The sequence below is a fragment of the Camarhynchus parvulus genome, chromosome 7 (assembly GCF_901933205.1).
Source record: "Camarhynchus parvulus chromosome 7, STF_HiC, whole genome shotgun sequence".
NCBI lineage: Eukaryota > Metazoa > Chordata > Aves > Passeriformes > Thraupidae > Camarhynchus > Camarhynchus parvulus.
In genome coordinates, this window is record NC_044577.1 from 11,358,350 (window position 1) to 11,376,489 (window position 18,140).

Sequence of the window (18,140 nt, forward strand, 5' to 3'; positions counted from 1 at the left end):
CTGCGATCAGGTGGTGGTTTTATTTTTAGATATGATTACAGAATATACCATTATTACTGCATTTACCTACATACCCAGATTCATGGAATTCAGTTGTCCCCTCATGAAATCCATCTGCAATGGAGGAGAATGGATTTCTGGCAGGATGCAGAGGTTTTCCTCTGTTTTGTCAAAATTTACATGACATATGGGTCAAGAGTATCAATGCTGAGTTTACCTACTACATTATATTTTCAAAGTTTGCTTATTCTACATTCAGTATCAATTATCTTTCTAATTCTCACATTTCATGCAGTCAAAAGAAAATATTCTTACAGGCAGATTTCCTTTTGCCCATTGGAAATCTGGCAAGTCTGTTATAGATGAGTTTTCTTTAAACGCTTTCCTGGTTTGAGGTGGCTGTTGTTCTACAGTAGCTGATGGAACCATCACAGACTTGTGGAATTATATATTTTGCTGGCTGTCATGCTCTTTTTCCTGCTCCACTTTCTGCTTCAAGTTTTCCTTATCATGAGAGAACACATGATTTTGAACCCTTGGAGCCTCCAGCATGTGATGTTGAAAAAGGCAGTTCAGCATACTTTCCGTGATTTTTCTTCACTACATTACTAGATTTCCTCAAACTAGTTTTGAGAACAAAGTAGTTTGGTTTTCCTTCAAAAATAGCATATTTATTAATATTTGACCCAGATGCTGGTGGCATGGCAATGCACATTTCTCTACATTGCTTCTCTTTTGATATCCAGTCAGGATTTTTTGGCAACTTTTCTTTTTCCTTATGTTGGACTTGTAAAATGATCCATTTTGGGCAGTTTGGTGAGCCATGGCATACAAAGGTGCTCTACTTGAATATCAGCATCACAAGCATTTAAAATAGAAGAATTCTACTGTTTCAGACTTTGTTCTTACTCCTTTACTGCGAGACTTTTTAACAATTTCAAATTTACAGTTTTCTTATTTTCTTTTTTTTTTTTTTTTTTTACAAGTGGTTGTTGATTGGTTTGTTTTGGGATTTTTTGGGGGTTGTTTTGAGTTTTATTTGTTTGTTGGGGTGCGAAGGGGTGGAGCAGGTCATCTCCACCCCCCCCCAAGTACATTAATCTGTTATTTTCACTGTGGGGATTAACTCTTACATCTGGCAGTGGGTATGGATGTTTATCCAAGAGAAGATCTTGCTTTTTGTCTCTGTATCACTGTTTGAGGCCTGCTTGTGTAATAGCCGTGCTCTCATGGGTATTTTACTGAATACAGCACAGGCAAATTGTACAGGCAATTTTCAGCTAAAGAAAACTCTACAACTTGTACAGTTCGAAGAAAAGGTTATATAAATTTCAAGTACAGAATTATTAAAACGAACAGCTTGGTTCGTGTATAGGAGTACGGGAGAATTTTTGCTTTTTTGACTGGGTTTCCCACTTAGACCGCATCGCCCCAAATCACCCACCAACGGCAGCGCGGCCGCTTCCCTCAGGCCGCGTCCGACATGGCGGCCCCGCCACCGCCCCCTGGCGGCCGTTACCGCTGCCCGCGCGGCGCGAGGGCAGGGCGGGAAAACGGCTGAGGGGGAGAGGGGGGGGAAAGGGGACCGGGGCAGGGCTGAGGGGAAGAGGGGTGGCTGAGGTGGGCAGGGTTGAGGAACAGCGAAGTGACCGTGGCGGACAAGCTGCTCGGGAAATAAACGCACCGGGGACGGGAGGGCGACACACGGCAGGAGAAAACATCCCCTAAAGCACCTGTCCCCAGAAGGAGCAACCGGCGTGTTTCAGGCTGAGAGATCTCCTTGCCCTCCGTGAAGGGAGGGAGCAGCCCCGGGGGCGCAGTACAAAAATAACACCCAGGGAAAACAGTATTTCTGCGGGTATCTGGGGTCTTACACAGCAGTTTCAAGCACAGCCGCCCCGGGGAATGCAATAGCACCGTCCACACCGCTATGAGGAAAAAGTAACAGACAGGTAAGGCTTGGGCATAGCTGTAGGTATTTACCTGATGGTTTTCTGTGATCTCCCAAAGTCTTCAGTCATTTAATTAATTCTGCTGGAAATATACAAGCGAGTAATTCTCAACTAATCATAACCCTCCTAAAGTTGACCTCAGCAATACCAAAGCTACTTTAAAACGACACTCTGCAAATTAATGTCCCCTTGGCTTCATTTTGAGAAAACTGCCTTGAGAGAGTAACGTTTAAACCAAGTTGAAATCAACCAAATATTAAATTGCTGGAGCAATTTAAGTAATTAAAACAATTTCGCTTTGGTGTCCAGCCTCTGATCAGGCTGCATGGGGCTTTGTCCACCCAAGTCTGGAGCAGCCCCAGACAGCCCCTCAACCTCCCGTCCCAAATCCTCAGACTGATTTATTTTAAACGGACTAAACAACTGGAAACAAGACAAAGTAGTACCATCATTGCTAACTAGTTCACAGCAATTGTTTAATATATGTTTCATATATGTAAAAACAAGAACTTGGCACCAACATATCTGAAAACTTCATTAACACAAATGCATTAAAAACAATGATATGGAAATGCGCAAAGGCATTTCAGTTAAGGCTTCTACAAATATTGCATGTTCTAGAATTAAACATCTATTTTATAAACTTGTTCTAAGACTACAAGAAACTAAAAGAAAAAGCTCACTTAACTCATAATCCACTGTGAGGCTTAATGGAATGAAAAGTATTTTTAAAAATAGATAATTAGCTATCAAACTGTTTATTGTGCTTTTTTATATGGCAACCTCAAAACTCATAATTTAAATATGGATATGCTCAGACCCTCCTAAAAATATACACTGGAAAGGCAAGCCTGGCTTGAAATACTGATTACATTAAGTTCATTAATTCAATCCCTGCTCAACTATATAAAAATATATATTTCACAATAAGAATGAATCTGGCTCTTGGCTGGCATCACTGTATCTAAGGGATAGCTGGAAGGCCAGTTCCTAGTGTTAATGTCAGAAATCAAGCAATGATGTTATCTAAGCTTTTCCTGTACTGATATGATGCCCTAGCACATTTCCCTTATTTTATGGGCAAAATTATACTTCTGACCATACCAAGTTGAAAGAAAAATCATGCAGCCATGCCATTAATAATCTCATCTTCAGGAGGTAAGTGACTCTGCAAGCAAACACACAACATCAGCAGAAAGTGTGGTGGCAAACTACACGGGAACACTTCCTGTCTCATCCCTCATCTCATACAGCCAAATAAATCATGGCAAGAACATCCCATGCACAACTGAAGGAGATCAGCACCCTGATCTCTCCATTTCAATGTACAATGCAGTGCCAGCCCTAATTTAGCTCTAGTTTTACAAAAATACAGACACAAGAGCCACAACAGTTTACAAAAGAGGCTAAAGGCTCCTTCCCACAGCAAACTGAATGCCTCAGAATGCAGCCAACAGCTGTGGAACATCTTTTAATTCTCATAGATGGCTTTTTTCTCCCTGCCAAGATTACCAGAGCATTTAAAAGATGCCACAAACACTGAATTTTTGAATAACCTAAATTTGCTGAATGGACACAAGAGAACACAAGTCCTCAACAGGGCAGCAACAGCCCTAGTTATACACATTCCCATGTTTGTTTTGAAGCAACTCAGGTAACAGCACAAAGTTAGCACAGAAAGCATTGAAAGCTCTTTGACATTTCCCTTCAAGTCTTATCTGGCTACTCTTAACTTCACTACTAAAAAAGTTCAGTAATTCGTCAGTGAACTTTGACAAGTGCATGCCTTTTACCACCACAGATAGACACACGTATTAAATCAAACAAGGCCAAATCAATATATGTTAAATAACACATACAAACAAGTTTTGGGCTCTAGGTGATATTTTCTTGATAAATGGTTTTCAAACTAGACCTTATCTGTGTTTACTAAGGAGATTGTTTCTTCCTGCAATATATCTGTATTTATTCACATCTGGAATGCTTTCATTTTGCCACTTTAATATAAAGGATGAATCTCGTCAGCAAAACCCGTTGCCTGCCACAACTACTGCTATGACACTGCATAGAAGGTGGGTTGCTGCAGACTTTTTGGGTTGGTTTAATAAGCATTTTCTTGTAATTTTAGGAAGAAATTTCCCATTCTATCCTCACACAAAACAACAATTTGGCAGAAAACAATCTCCATCAAAATAGGTAGAAACATTTTTAACATCTATGAAATCCAAGTTTGTTTAGAAAGAGCAGTGAATAAAAGGATTGCTCTTGCCATACCAGAAATCAGAACACTATTCTTGTGAGTGGCTTTGGAATCATTACACTTCCTGACTGTTGAGAAATTACAGGACACAGATACATCCTGTTGGCAACACAAAAACACCCTGTTTGCTGAGAAGATGTATTTAACTGACCAAACTGTTGCAACATTAAAACTTCTTTGTCTTTTATCTACATCAGCCTATAAGAACTTGTTATCATTAAGATTTTTGTCAAGAGAACTAAATGAAGATTAAAAAAGTGGAGTTTAATAATCTTCTTTTACAGATTATTTAAAAAAATCCCTGTCAATCTTTTATTCTAGAAAAATATTTTATGACAAATAAATGTAGATTATTTTATTTTAAGATTACTAACTTGGTGGGGTTTATGTTTCCTAACTCTGTTTTGTTATAAATTTTCCTCAGGCTACTTTTGTTGTAAGTTTTTTTTTAATCTCTAGAAAATGTTTAACCAAATCAGATAAGCCAACTGCAGTTTGCATTAGTAACAAAAGCAGGTTGTTGAAGAGTGTACAGCAGTCAAAAAAGCACTGAACACCTGATCTGCATCCCTCTAGTGTCTTTGGCTATGTAGGTAGCAGTATTTACAAAATCACCTTGACTTTATGCACTAGGGATAATCAATCTACTTTGTAAAATAAAAACCAAAAGTATAAAAGTTTTCAATCACATTTGGAAACTGTAACATACATAAAAAGGTCAACATGAAATATATACAATATAAAAATACATTTTTTTCTTTATGAAAATTATAATACATTGCTATAATACACAACATGTTGAGCCATCAGTCACAGCTACAATATATGCAGATTCTTGTTCCACACTTATGGCTGGACTCTGGGTATGACATCTCCGTGAGGAAATTCCTCAATTTCAGAATGAAACATCAATTCTAAAAGAGAAAGGAGAGGATTATGTTTTCTTTGGAAACTTTCCCCTGAATACAATCCCGTTATTCCTCAAAAATACCCTGGCATTCCCCCAAGCCTCCTGCTTTTCAGCCCAATCATATCATCAACAACTCAGTGACAGCAAGGGCCACCAATATTTTTAGAAAACTATTGCTGCTCCCAAAATTGACAGAATTGGTGACAATGTTAGCAGTTGATCATGTGCAGAACCATCTTACATTCAACATGGACACTGAAACACAACTCTGAATTAGACTGAGTGATTGTTAAAGTTTTGAGAGTGTCAGACTCAGAAAGGAAAGACTTCTGTTTAGAGACTCGTTCATTTTTATAAGTCTTTGTGTCTCACAGTGTTAAGTCAGCATATCCTATCCTTAGCAGACTAAACTTTCTCTACTATTTGGAGTAAGTACTAATGAATTTCTCTCTAGAAATTTCCAAAGTGGTTTTCCAGTCTTAGTAGGCACATGTAAGTATCAAAAAATTTAATCAGAACCTGAGTAAAATTCTGCCACTGGATTCTTTGTGTTAGTCTTTATTATTTATGGGTTTAAAATATGATTTAAGCATGTATTATAAATTTTACCATTAAGGACTGTAAACCCAAACAATTAAGTGACAGCCTTTAACTCATTAAATGATTTCTTAGAAATAAACACAGTAACTGGAACTAGCTGAAATACAAACACCCATACATTAAAATTCAAAAGTAATTTGAAGAGGCCTGTTGAATCCTCAGCCTCCCAAACATAAATCTGTGCTTCAAGTCATGGTGTTCTTAGGATATGTTTTCAATTTTAAGTTGAAACTTGGGATTTTTATGTACAGCATCCCTTCAAGTGACAGGCTGCACACACTTGACAGGAACACTGAGTTAGGACACACCTTTTGGATCCCAGGTGGAACACAAAAGGAAGAAGGCCAGTTTCTAGCCAAGTTTCTTCCATGAGAAGAACTTGCTCCCCCCTCCTTCAGCCTGGACCAGCACAAGCAGTCCTCATTTGAAGTCCTGTGCTGCAAGCACAAACCTGACTTTTCAAAGCTAGGGAGTTCCCAAAACTACTGCAAGGTCCTATTGAAAATAATACTGAACTTGCAACCCATTTAGCCCTTGAAGAAGGAACATTAATAACGTTAGGGAATTTTCTAAGACACACATAGAATAAATGCATTTCAAATATTTAAAATACTGGTAAAGTATTTTAAATTATCTTCTTTGTTGAAAAGAGACATTCTGTAATATTTCAAAATTCACATTGCTTCAGACAGGACAAATAAAACTTTTCTTTTTAAATTAATGTTTATAATTCCAAACACAGACACCAGCATCCTAAGAAGCATTTGCTGTGCAAGGTTGCTAGGAGACACTTGCTCTTCCTCAGTCACAAAGTTTCTCAGGACTAGTCTTGAACACCAAATGCAGAGCACAGCAGATAAAAAAACCCAACAACTTGAATAAACAACATTTTGCCTATTACTGTGTCTTACCTTCACTGTGGTCTAGCTCTGGTCGGGAACTTAAGAAGATCCAACTTGTCCCAACTAGAACAGACACTACAAGATTCACCACAACCCACGAATGAACAATTTCTGCCTCTGTACCTGCGGTCCTGGGAAAGACATCAAACCACCAGTCATCATTGGTGCACAGAAGTTACAATAAGAATTGCAGCAGAGTAACACCAAAACAAGTTTTCTAAGCCAGATGTGAAAAGGGAGCTACTTGTACCACCATGATGGTCTTGCATTGCAAAGGCCTGGTAAAGAGAACAATTACCAAAGATCACAGAAACCCTAAACCTCCACCCCCCCTAAAAACTAACTGCCCAAACCAGCAAATTTGCACATAAATGCTTTTGTTCTACTCCTCCTGGTTTACTTCAAAAGCTCGTGCTACCAGAATTTGAGTCCATTGATAGGTACTTCAGAAAGTAACAGTTTTGTATGGGATCGCCTAACATGAAATGATGGTTTGTATTTAAATGCCAGCTGTGTCTGCTAAGCCCATGCATCCTCCTGGCAGGCTCCTTCAAAGACAGCGTTGACTGTCTACAGAATGCCCTGCCCTTGAACCCAAAATGGTTCCTTACCTCAGTAGGGCCCCACTCTCAAGCAAAAGAGATTCTTAAGGTTCCTGCCAGATGACATTTCCAGCATCATTCCAACTCTTGTTTGAGGTATAATGGATTTGCAAACAGCATGACTAAACTCATCCCTAAGTTTTTATTTTTCAGTGAAAATATCAAATATTCAGGACAAGCTCAAAGGCAGTTTCAGAAATAAAATCCTTCATTAATAGTTTCTTACATATTTTTTACAATCTCTTCAATCTGCCAGTTTGACAAGGTCCCTAAGTGAGCTATGTTGTAATTGACAGTGATTCCTTGTTTCCTACCAGATACTGCCATTTTCCGAAGGTGGTGTGTAAAGGTGGATTCTGTCACACGTCATCTGCTGGCTTAAGGATAAGATAAGAGCAGCAAAGTACACTGGAAGAAATGGAATTAGCAATGTCAGAAATAAATCCCAAAATGCTGTCTCATCATGACATGGCACTAATCACTACATTTTCTTTCCTTTCACTCCACTGCCTCCAATCATAGTCTGCTTTAATTCATTCTCTATAACATTCCCCTGATCCATCAAAATCTGGTTTCTGCACTTTTGCAATCCATGAGCTACATCAAAGTTTGCATTTTGGGATTCTGTTTTTTTGCTAGGTTTGTGTTCTATATTCAGAAATGGAAAAGAACTACCTCACTAACAACCTCAATAATGCTACTATTGCAAATGCTTTAAAAAATATGGAACAAAGTGTTTATGGCCATTGCTATTATCAACTACTGAGCAAGTCATTTACTCTAAAGCAGAAAATAACCTGGGAGGAAGATTTCCGTAAAAAGAGTATGGAGGAGTTTTCCATTTACCATATTTTCTGGACAGCTTCCTATCGACTTCAAAATACTTACAGAAAGAAGCTAGTGCTGCTGGGTCTAGGGTCAGAAAGCCCCTCAGTGCAACTGATGCTTTTGCCAGATCAATCCTGATAACAAAATCAAGAGTCATTAACACAGCCCAGTAAGACAATGATACTGTTCCTCTAACAGCATTCTATTGTTCTTCTACTTTTTGTAAGGTATTTTTTCTGCCTCTGTAACAGTGCCTTAATCTACAGCTATATCCCACCCACATGGCAATGGTCCCGGTTATGCCAATTCCAGAATGAAGGAGGATGTTCCATGAGGTTTCCCACTGCAGACCTTTCTGAAACAGGGAGAACCTGGGGACATCTGTCCCCTCTAATCTTTGCCATTCAGTTCAGTGGCCATGCTAATGTAACTGCTTACAGGAGCAAATGTGAGTAACTTGGGACTCCTCCCTGCCATCCTTGGAGGGAAAGAAGTCTCAATTTTTTTCACAGCACGAACTCCCCAATGCTTATCCTACCTGCAACTAAAAGAAGCATTTGTAACATCCATTAATCTAGTCTAGTTAATGATCTTTTTTGAGCTTCTTTCTTTTCATTCCCACTCTTAATCTGTAATGCAGAAGCCCCAGCTAAGCCAGGAAAACTGTTCACTCAGCTACGTTTCAAACCTGACTAGGCAATGGATTCATATGAGAGTGAACCTGATAGAAACATTTGTTGCTCTCCTCCCCTCTTCACAGTCCCACCACAAAAAACCAAGACAGCTCTTACATTTGTTTCACCTCCTGATTCCACAAACAGCAGCAGTACATTGAAGCAGGGTGCAAGCACCAGACAGAAATGACTGCCAAAGGTCTGGATGCACAAGTACACCCTTCTGTGTTTAGTCAGCCATGTGAAAAATCATTCTTTGAGTATATCAATTAAATCATCAACAGCAAATCAACATGTGCCAAAGGAGAAAGGAATATCATATACACAAATTATACATATACACCTTTCAAATACAAATATGTTTTACCTGTCAAAGGCTGAGACTGTACTGATAGACAGCAAAAAGTAGAACAAACTTTGAGCTGGGTATGCTATTGTCTTATACTGCTCAAGCAGGTTAGAAACCATGGAAAGCTCATTTCCTGCCAAAATGTAGATAACCACGATGTTCCATACAGCATAACCAGCAAGGAAGCCATGGGTGAAGAGGCCCAGCACCCTGAATGGAGGAAAGAACACTAGATGAGTTTTAACATCTTCAATTAGCTATAGATAGAAAAGGCCTATGAATCCATCTGTTCAACCCTGCTTTTCAAGGGCTTTCAGTCTCAGAGATTGTTTCTGAGTGCTTTTTCTGATGTAGTTTAAAAAATTCTAAGCAAGACTTCTGTGTCCTCCTGTCACACCAGATGCACCAGAACCTGAGCACTTAAAGAAAACAAAGATGTTTTGCCTTTCCTTCATTACAGCCACAGGCATCAAACACTTTCACCTGTAGCTGCCTGTAGTTTCCCAAGACCACTGTCCCTTGCACTCACACAACATTCTAACTTGTCTCCAAGGCAATCTTTTCAATATCCTCATTGCTAAGTAAAAGCTTGAGCACAGGCTTCCAGCTAAAATACACCACAGAAGAAGATGGCTGTTATCTTCCCATTTCTCTATTACAAAACAATTGCATATTAAAAAAGTAATGGTTTTGCTATTATGTGCAAGCTTATTCTCCAGTGCAATTTCACTCCTCTCTCTTTCCCACCGACCAGGATTTTTCTTTGAGAACTGTCTGAATTCAGCTATTTTTATTCTGGTAATACACCTGATGGGTCAATCCTACTTTCTAACACATTTCTCTAGGTGACTAATGTTTTGGTTATCAGCTCAATCTCTTGCAATTGAGATTTTGTCTGAATCTTTGCAATATGGCTTTCTTACTTATTTTTTTATAAGCTGTATATCACATGTGATGTCTACACTAGAAATTCATAATCTTGACAACAAATACCAAAACCTAGAGGACTGATAAACTTTATACCTGTTGAATCCAGAACCACCATCTATTAGGAATATCCAAAAGAAATAAAAATACACCACAACTATAAAGACACTAATTTTCAGGGAGAAAAAAAACCCAAAAACTCAAACCAAACCCTGATTTATGTTTATTTACATCAGAACATTTATCTTTCTACCTGAAACTTCGGTGCACTGAGAGGGCAACATCTCTAGTAGTCCATGAAGCCTTCACGTCCAAAAGTACATTGATATTTTCAGTGGTTTTAATCAATTCTGCACGGTCAGCTGCATGAAAACGCCCTGAAAGGATAAGGAGATCAGTTTTAGAGAGCTCTGTTTCCTTTCACCATCATTTCTACATTAATGCTTATTAGTGTTAAAAAGCTGTTAAGAAGCATCAGAAATTTCTTCTCCCCACTTCCTGCCCTTTGTCAGCTTGCACTGATACAGGATGCCTCTGGTCAGAATGATGCACCCTGGTGGGTCAGGTTATGGAGTTAACAATGTGCAAAGCCCTTTGGGAAATGACTCAGTGTTCCCTGGGACCAAAAAAACCCAAACAAAACAACAGGAAAACACAAACACCCTGCAAAAAACCTCCACTTGAAAGAATTTTTGTAAGTAATAGTTTCTTCTCAAGGTACTATGACAGCTGGTACTTGGAAATCTTTTTCACCTCCACCATGGAATTAAGAAATCAAACCAAATATATCAGCACAGCAACACCACCATTCACTGTTGAAAAATTATGTGTTTTTTTTCCAAATAATTTTTGTTTTGGAAAACTTAAAAAATTCTTCCCAATACTACAGTATTTAGATTTTAGATACAATAATGCTTCTTCTAATTGCAAGAATGTTCTTAAATTACTTAAATCACAATATGAACTCACGATTTTTTTCAACAAACACTTTGCTAACGGGCTGACTAATTCCAGTGGGAGCAGCAAACACAGGCTGCTGATCTGGGCTCTTCCTGTGCTCATCTTCAATGATGTCTTCCTCCTCCACTTCCAGCTCATTGGAGCTCACTTCGGCTGGCCGAGGTTTCCTGTTGGCACAGAGCACTCAGTGAGACAGAAAGAATCGGAGATAATGTGTAAAACCCAAAGGCTCATTTAACATGCCTAACCTGACTGCTAAGAACCCATCAGACTATGATCTGTATAATATTACCCTGTTTATAATTCTAAGGACTAAAGTTCCCATGGAGGTAGCTGACTAAAACCATAAGACTAATTCCATACCAAGGGATTCATGATTAGAACATATTAGAATAAAACATATTAGAATAATTGGGAAAAAAAAGCTAACTTTCATATAATTAAGATAGTAAGAATGATAGAAAACAGTTCCAAATTCTAATTCCTTCATGTCTGTGACTGAACTATTAGGCTCATGAAAATGTGTTTAGAGCTGTGATGCATCCAGGTATGCATAGAACGAAGAAGTGAAAAAAGTCAGATCTTAACCCTGGAAAGAACTGTGCACAGGCTGAAGGGTACTGTGGGCTTCAAGATTTTACATTTTTGCCAAATGACAATGTAAAATACTCCTCAGCCACATTCACTGCTACAGTCAGTCCAGATGATGAGCTATACTAGTTTTGTCTCACTTTGTTCTTTTTCTTTGTTTGCGGATCACCGTTTCTTCAGCTTCAGGGATATCCATGCCATTTCCATTCTGAAATAGGGATGCCACATTCTGCTGGGTAAAAGAGGTCTCAGAATCTGAAGATAAAAAAAAACCAGCCCAACATGAAAGTTTTAGAGCTTTCATAAAAATGGAATACATTCACCTAAATACATAAATAGTTATTACATAAAAAGAGTGGCAAAAAAATCATGATCTGAGCTTTGCATGATGTTAAGTATTACATAATTTCCAAAACTGTGTATCCATTATTTTCATGGAGGTTTGTACCCTATGAAATCTGAAACCAGAAAGTGAAACTCTAAGCTACCACTCACCCAGAGATTACTTTCAGCTGTTTTATGTAAAGAAACACATGAAATGTTTCAAACCTAAATATACACTGTCCAGTAATATTTCTGTGTTCCCAAGTGTATTCACTTCTCTTTCCCATCTACCACTACCTCACGTACCAGTAGGTACTTTCTTCTTCTTGCGTTTCCTCTGAGGAGGGGCATCAGGAGGCTCAGGGGTCAGGGGCTCGCTGCTTTCAGACTGCCGACGAACTGCTGCTTGCACAATGCCATCTAAAAACCACGGGAAAAGAGCCAGCAGCCTGAACTCAGAGCCACTGAGAAACAGGCAAAAGAAAGCTGCCATTTACTACGTTGTTGCCCAGCTGAGCAACAATTGAGATGAAAATGTATTGGCTACAGGAAATGTAAGAGTTGAGAATCAATGATGAGAAGTAGAAATATACAAAGGTATTTCACAGTAAAACAGTATCATGCTCAGGAGAGAATTTAAGTATCCAAGAAGCAGCACAATTCCCATTTGGGCATACAGCAGAGGACTGCTTGAAAAAAATCCATTACTGGAAAGAACTACACCTCTATATTTCTCTTTTCTATGTGCAAAAATTATAATGCAAAAGCCAAGAAAAAATTAATAGTTTATTACAAGGTGATCCACACAGATATGTGCTAAGGCAAAATGGCATCACATCAAAGGAAAATTTAAATGCTAAACATACAGCACAAGAATAAAAAAAGGAGCAGAAAAAATCCACTGAAGGATATTTACTCCACTCTGAGCGATTAATTATTATACTTTGGAGGAATTATATTTCCGTGAAAGGTTAAAATGAATTCATATTATAGTGCAGTAGCATCATGATCAGATGCAGAAAGACAAAATTACTTCTCCATTTTACATCGCACCTGCTTTTTAATAGCGCCTTCAAGGACTGCAATTTTTATGGTAACAACTGAATCTTTGTTTCCACTTCAAAGTCAAGTTTACCCACCTTTTATAAATGTTTATTGTGCAAAAATGCAAAAGTAACCAGCAAATAATAATCTTTTACAGTCAACTCTTCAGTGATAATGGAGTGATTAACTTGTGACTTTATTTGGCCAAGGACTGAAATTGAACCAGACTGCTAAATGAGTTTCATCTTAGTTCATTCAAAAATTCAAGTGCTTAACACGTTCAACATAAGCACCTTACAGCTGGAAATGTCTACTTAATGAATTATGCAAAGAAGTTAGAAAGGAAAAAATTGAAAGAATAAAAGAACAGTTTTTAGTCTTGGCAGGACCTTACCTAATGGAGTCTTTCCTTTGGGCTTCCTTTTTTTGGGACGACTGAGTGGAATTTCATCTGTATAACATAAAACAGAAGTATGGGTACATAGCAAGAAAAAACCCTCAATTTCCTTTTTTTAACTGCTATCCTATTGCAAGTTAAGAAATACATTCTTTTTTACAAATTATGACATTCTTTGTTTTTACAGGTAAGAAGACAATTCACCAGTTCCCACAAGGAGGAGGAGTACAGAAGATGGTAGGAAAACAGAGTAAAAAATCAGGGTAAGAAGTCCTAGATGCAGAACAAGCACAATACATACAGGCATGTGTGTTAAGTGATAAACTGAAATACTCTGAATAATGCTCTGAAAAATAAACTTATTGTTTAAAACACAGTGGCAACACTTCAGTTATCTTGATGGAAATAGCTAATAGTAAAGAGAGCAAAGAACAAGAACAGTTCTAACAATGCACAGATATCCAGTTTAAATAATCAGCCTGCATTTAGGAAAAGTATAAGGCACTATCTTTAAAGAGAGAATGAGTGGCACCAAAAGGAACTACCAATGTTTGTAGTTCTCTTTAATAACTCACCTTGGCTTCCACTTCATATTGAAGAAGGAAAGTTGTTGACAAGCAGTGTAAAAAAGATGAAAAGAAAGTTAGTTTTGAATCGATTACAATTCACAACTGTGAAATTCACACAGCTGCTTTTATGGTTAATTTCCTTATCCCCCCTCCTCTTTATGAGCAGATGTGTATAACAGGGTTAAGGGTACGAAGCAATCAGCAAGATTCAACACTTTGTTGGTGACTACGCACAGTTTCTTGATTGGCTAGCTGTGGATCAGATTAAAAGCTTTAATCACCTGTCTAATTAAAACTTGTCTTACTGCCTGGTATATAACAAACCAACGAAGTTATGAAACATTTGAGCCCATACATCACTCAAAAGACACTATCTGTCGAAAATCATAAACATCACATTTACTTGCAGGTACTTTGAAGGAATTCTGAAGTACTGTCCCATAAAAACTATATAATTGCTTTTCCTTTCACACTGAAAAGAAGCCCAGTTTTTTCCCTATACCACATCAAACTAATAGATACCTAACTCCCTATTAAAGAATATCTAGCCTAATTCCAGAAATTCCTGGTTTTAAGTATTTGTGATTCAAATAAACTAAAGAACACATAATAAAAGAAAGAGGGAGGAAGAAGAGATTAAAATGAACAACAATTAAGCTATACTAGACATTAAAACTGGAATATTTTTCTAAAAGTTTTTAAAAGGTTTCTCTCTCATGAGTATTAAAACTGAGGTAATATGGTAAAATTTCCTGGCTTCTACAAAACTTTGCGTTCCTTGTAAAGCATATTGGGACAATAAATTAGCAAGAGAAGCATGTTTATGAAGCGTATTTATGCTCGGATGTTTATGAAAATTATTTATTTTAATGTTACTGTTTTCAAGATCTGCAGTACAGCATCACGATCAGTTCCACAGAATGCAATGATTTTACCTTGGCACTGGAGGAAGGGCACGAGGCGGGCACTGAAAGGCAAGAGAGAGACAAAAGTCAGCTTCTGCCAGTATGAAACCACCTCTCAGAAAACAGCTTCAGATCAGAACAGCCAAGGTATGTTTTGCTCTGTATGCCTCCTAAATGGCCAAATATTCCTAATGGAGATGTCATATAGAAGCAGGATGTAAAAGATGCTGGACTAATATGCCTTTACCAGAGTTCTGATGGGCACTGCAGTAGGAAGACACAGCTAAGCTCTGTGTGTGAGAAACAGCTTGCATTTCAGCTTCAATAATTTTCACTTTCCATGTAAGATACCACTTTCACTAGAAAGCTTATTAGTAATTCTATTTAAATAAATATAAAATATTTTAATAAATTATGCATTCAGTATAATTGTACGGTATACAATGTGAGCTGAGTATTTTTTATTAATGAAGATGTAAATTCACAACAATAATAAAAACAATAAAAGGAAATAAGCTCACTTATAAAAATACTTTTAAATATTATAAAATATAGCTTTTCCATATAATTTTGAACATATTTACCAGCCGGTCAAACACCTAAAATCTAAAAGGATTTCCAGATAATAATCTGAAATAGAGCTCGTATCTTTCTCTTATCTAGAAATCAACTTTCAGATTTTGTACTACATAATTATATTGGAAGAATATACACAAAAAAGTATTTCCCATGCTCAGAAAATTCAGATACCAGAAATAAAAAGGGCTGTAAGATTGGTAAGACTCAAGGATCCACAAACTCACCACTTGTTTCTTTCCCATATCATCTGAAGTCGTTCCCTGAAAGAGGCACTGTGAACTGGTCTAGGCTCCCTCACGCTGCTCATATTGAACCTCAGCTAATTCTGAACTAAAAATAAACTTCAGGCAGCCAGGATTAGCTGGAGCTGAACCCTCCTGCCCCTGGGTCAGGACCCAGAACTACTCCCATTTGAAACAAGGACAAGTTGTTCAATGGCAGCAAATATTATTTGCACTAAAAAACCCTTCACTCTGCATGCTGGCACAGGTTCCTATAAGCAAGTTTTACATTCGTTTGTTTACCCAAAGTAAATGAGATGCTTCACACAAGGAAGGGTTTGCGGGATTAGACCTCAAATCTCTCACTTGGATTTTGGCCATGCTGAAGACTGACAGCAAGTGGCACTTACACAGGTAGAGAACTGCACATCCTAAGTGGCACCCAGCAAACTGGTGGGACTGGCCACACTACATTGGTGCACCATAAGGGAAAAAAGTATTGGTAAAGGTCAGATCTCATTACTTTTATTGTTTCCAACATTCTTGTGGCAGTAAATAGTAAATATTTAGGATACTTGGTATTTAAAAAAACCCTAAAAGCTAAAAACCCCACAAAAACAAAAGCCACAAACCTTTTATATAGCATTCACTGCCTATGCAGTAGTAATTCTGTACTCAGTAGTACCTCTCTATTTTATTACCTTCTACAAAAGAACTGGGAAATATATTGATTTCTGCATCATTTATTCCTTGCAACACAGGAAATCCCATGCAAGCAGTCAGTCGCAGATACTCATCTGTCCATCTGCGTGCCAGTCCCCAGCTCTGCCATAGAGCTATCAGCTTTGTCTATTTGCAGTTTCACAGAGTCTGAAGTAACTTACCCCAAATTTCATAGAAAGGGTGAGTTTGGGGACAGGTCCCCATGAACATTTTGTTATGGACAGAAGAGCCACTGAGTACTCTAAAGTACCCCTAAAACCAACAAACCAGGCAGCCGCTGCCTCGGTCAAACCCTGTGTTTGCACACCTGAGCCAGGCCACAAGACAGAGGGACGCACCTGGAAACTAGGGGAAAAACAAACTATTATTATACTTTGGAGGAATTATATCCTATAATCCTGTCCATTCCAGGATGCTGAGAAGGTTTAAATGTCCAGAATGTTTAAAAACACTGAAGCAGATTCACAGATTTGTTACAGCCTTGCAGATTTTTTTTTCAGAGGTTTATATGAAAAAATACAACGAAGAAATGCTTGCTTGCTTCCGCAACAAAGATGGACAGAAGAGTGCGACTCTGCGGCCAGTTACATGTCCCCCCTCCCGCGGGATGCAGCAGGGCGGGGATGCAGGAGCCACGCTACGAGGGCGCTCCTCTACCAAGGAGCCCCGCTCCCGCGCCGCGCTTCAGCTCCGCCTGAGCAGCTGCTGCCGGGGAGCGCCCCGCCACATCCCTTCAGCAACAGCGCTCGGGTGGGCCAAGCTCCCACCGCCGGGCCCCCCGCGCTGCAGCCCCACGGAGGGGTCCGCGCCCCCCTCCCGCTCCACCACCCCCTCACCACGCCGGGGCCCGCCCGCCGCGCCGCCATGGGCCGCGCCCGCCCAGCTCCGGCTCTGCGGGGAGGAGCTGCTGCTCCTTCCGCCCCGCGCCGCGGCTGCGCACCCCCAGCGCCAGGACGGCCGGCTTCCCTTTGTCCTGGCTGCGCCGTCTGTCTGGCTGCTGTTTTATCGGAATGAGCGTAGCTCCGCGGCCCTGAGCAATAGTCGTCGTCTCTCGGGCTGCAGACAAGCAAAATCAAGGGGAAAAGGGTTCTGGACTACTTCAGCTTGTAGCTAGGGTCTCAAACTGATAAATTAAGTAATCGGAAAAAACAAAACAAAACACCAAAAAAGTAAGAAATAATACATGGAAAAAAGACAAAGAGTCGACAAATGCTGGACTAGGCAGAAGTGGGGAGGCTGGTCATGGACCACCAGCAGAGAGCTGGCTGCTGTCTCACCCTCTGTCAGTACTTACCCACAGCAATGACATACTGGGGCTTTGGTCTCTCCCATTTTATCTCTAAACAGGGAATACAAGCCCTGGCTCTAGAACAAGCAGGCATCCTGGTGTCTGTAATACTTCTCTTTAAATAACCTCTTTCTAGACTGCTTATCTCGCTGTTGTTGATTTTCCTCCCTGATGAGGTAGGCCAACAAAATAACCATCTGTGTACCTCAGGTGGCCAGACAGCTACAAATAGGAGCTGGAGAGAGTGAGGAAGTTAGTTGCCACAAGCATTGCACCCTTTGATGAGGAAGCCGTGCTACCACAGACCAAACCAACAAGAGAAGGGTTTTCTGATTATCTTCCTCTTCAGTAAGTCCACATTCTATCAGTTTGTACTCATCTGAGTTGATGGAAGAGCAGAAAAGATATATTTACACATATTATGACAATAACTAGGTTTTGGAGTAATACCTATTATGCCAACACCACTCCTATCTTAAAAGGTAAAAAGGATTAGCAACAAACCAATACCTTCATAAATAATACTCTATTGACA

The 18,140-nt window shown here is 39.2% G+C and overlaps 1 protein-coding gene across 3 annotated transcripts; it reads right to left on the reverse strand.

Annotated features, from left to right (window-relative positions):
- Positions 1–2,370: 2,370 nt before the first annotated feature.
- TMEM237 (transmembrane protein 237) lies at positions 2,371–17,699 on the reverse strand. 3 transcript variants are annotated; one of them, XM_030952755.1, is made up of 13 exons: positions 17,154–17,195; positions 14,825–14,856; positions 13,896–13,906; positions 13,318–13,374; positions 12,186–12,299; positions 11,696–11,810; positions 10,974–11,131; positions 10,258–10,381; positions 9,096–9,287; positions 8,115–8,188; positions 7,541–7,634; positions 6,634–6,755; positions 2,371–5,126 (listed from the first exon to the last, which is right to left on the reverse strand). In XM_030952755.1, the coding sequence occupies exons 1-13, from the start codon at positions 17,181–17,183 to the stop codon at positions 5,059–5,061; spliced, it is 1,191 nt and encodes a 396-aa protein (XP_030808615.1). In that variant the 5' UTR covers positions 17,184–17,195; the 3' UTR covers positions 2,371–5,058. The 3 variants fall into 3 exon arrangements, with proteins under 3 accessions (XP_030808615.1, XP_030808616.1, XP_030808617.1); XM_030952756.1 differs by lacking the exon at positions 17,154–17,195 and adding an exon at positions 15,598–15,755; XM_030952757.1 differs by lacking the exons at positions 13,896–13,906; positions 17,154–17,195 and adding an exon at positions 17,608–17,699.
- Positions 17,700–18,140: the final 441 nt, after the last annotated feature.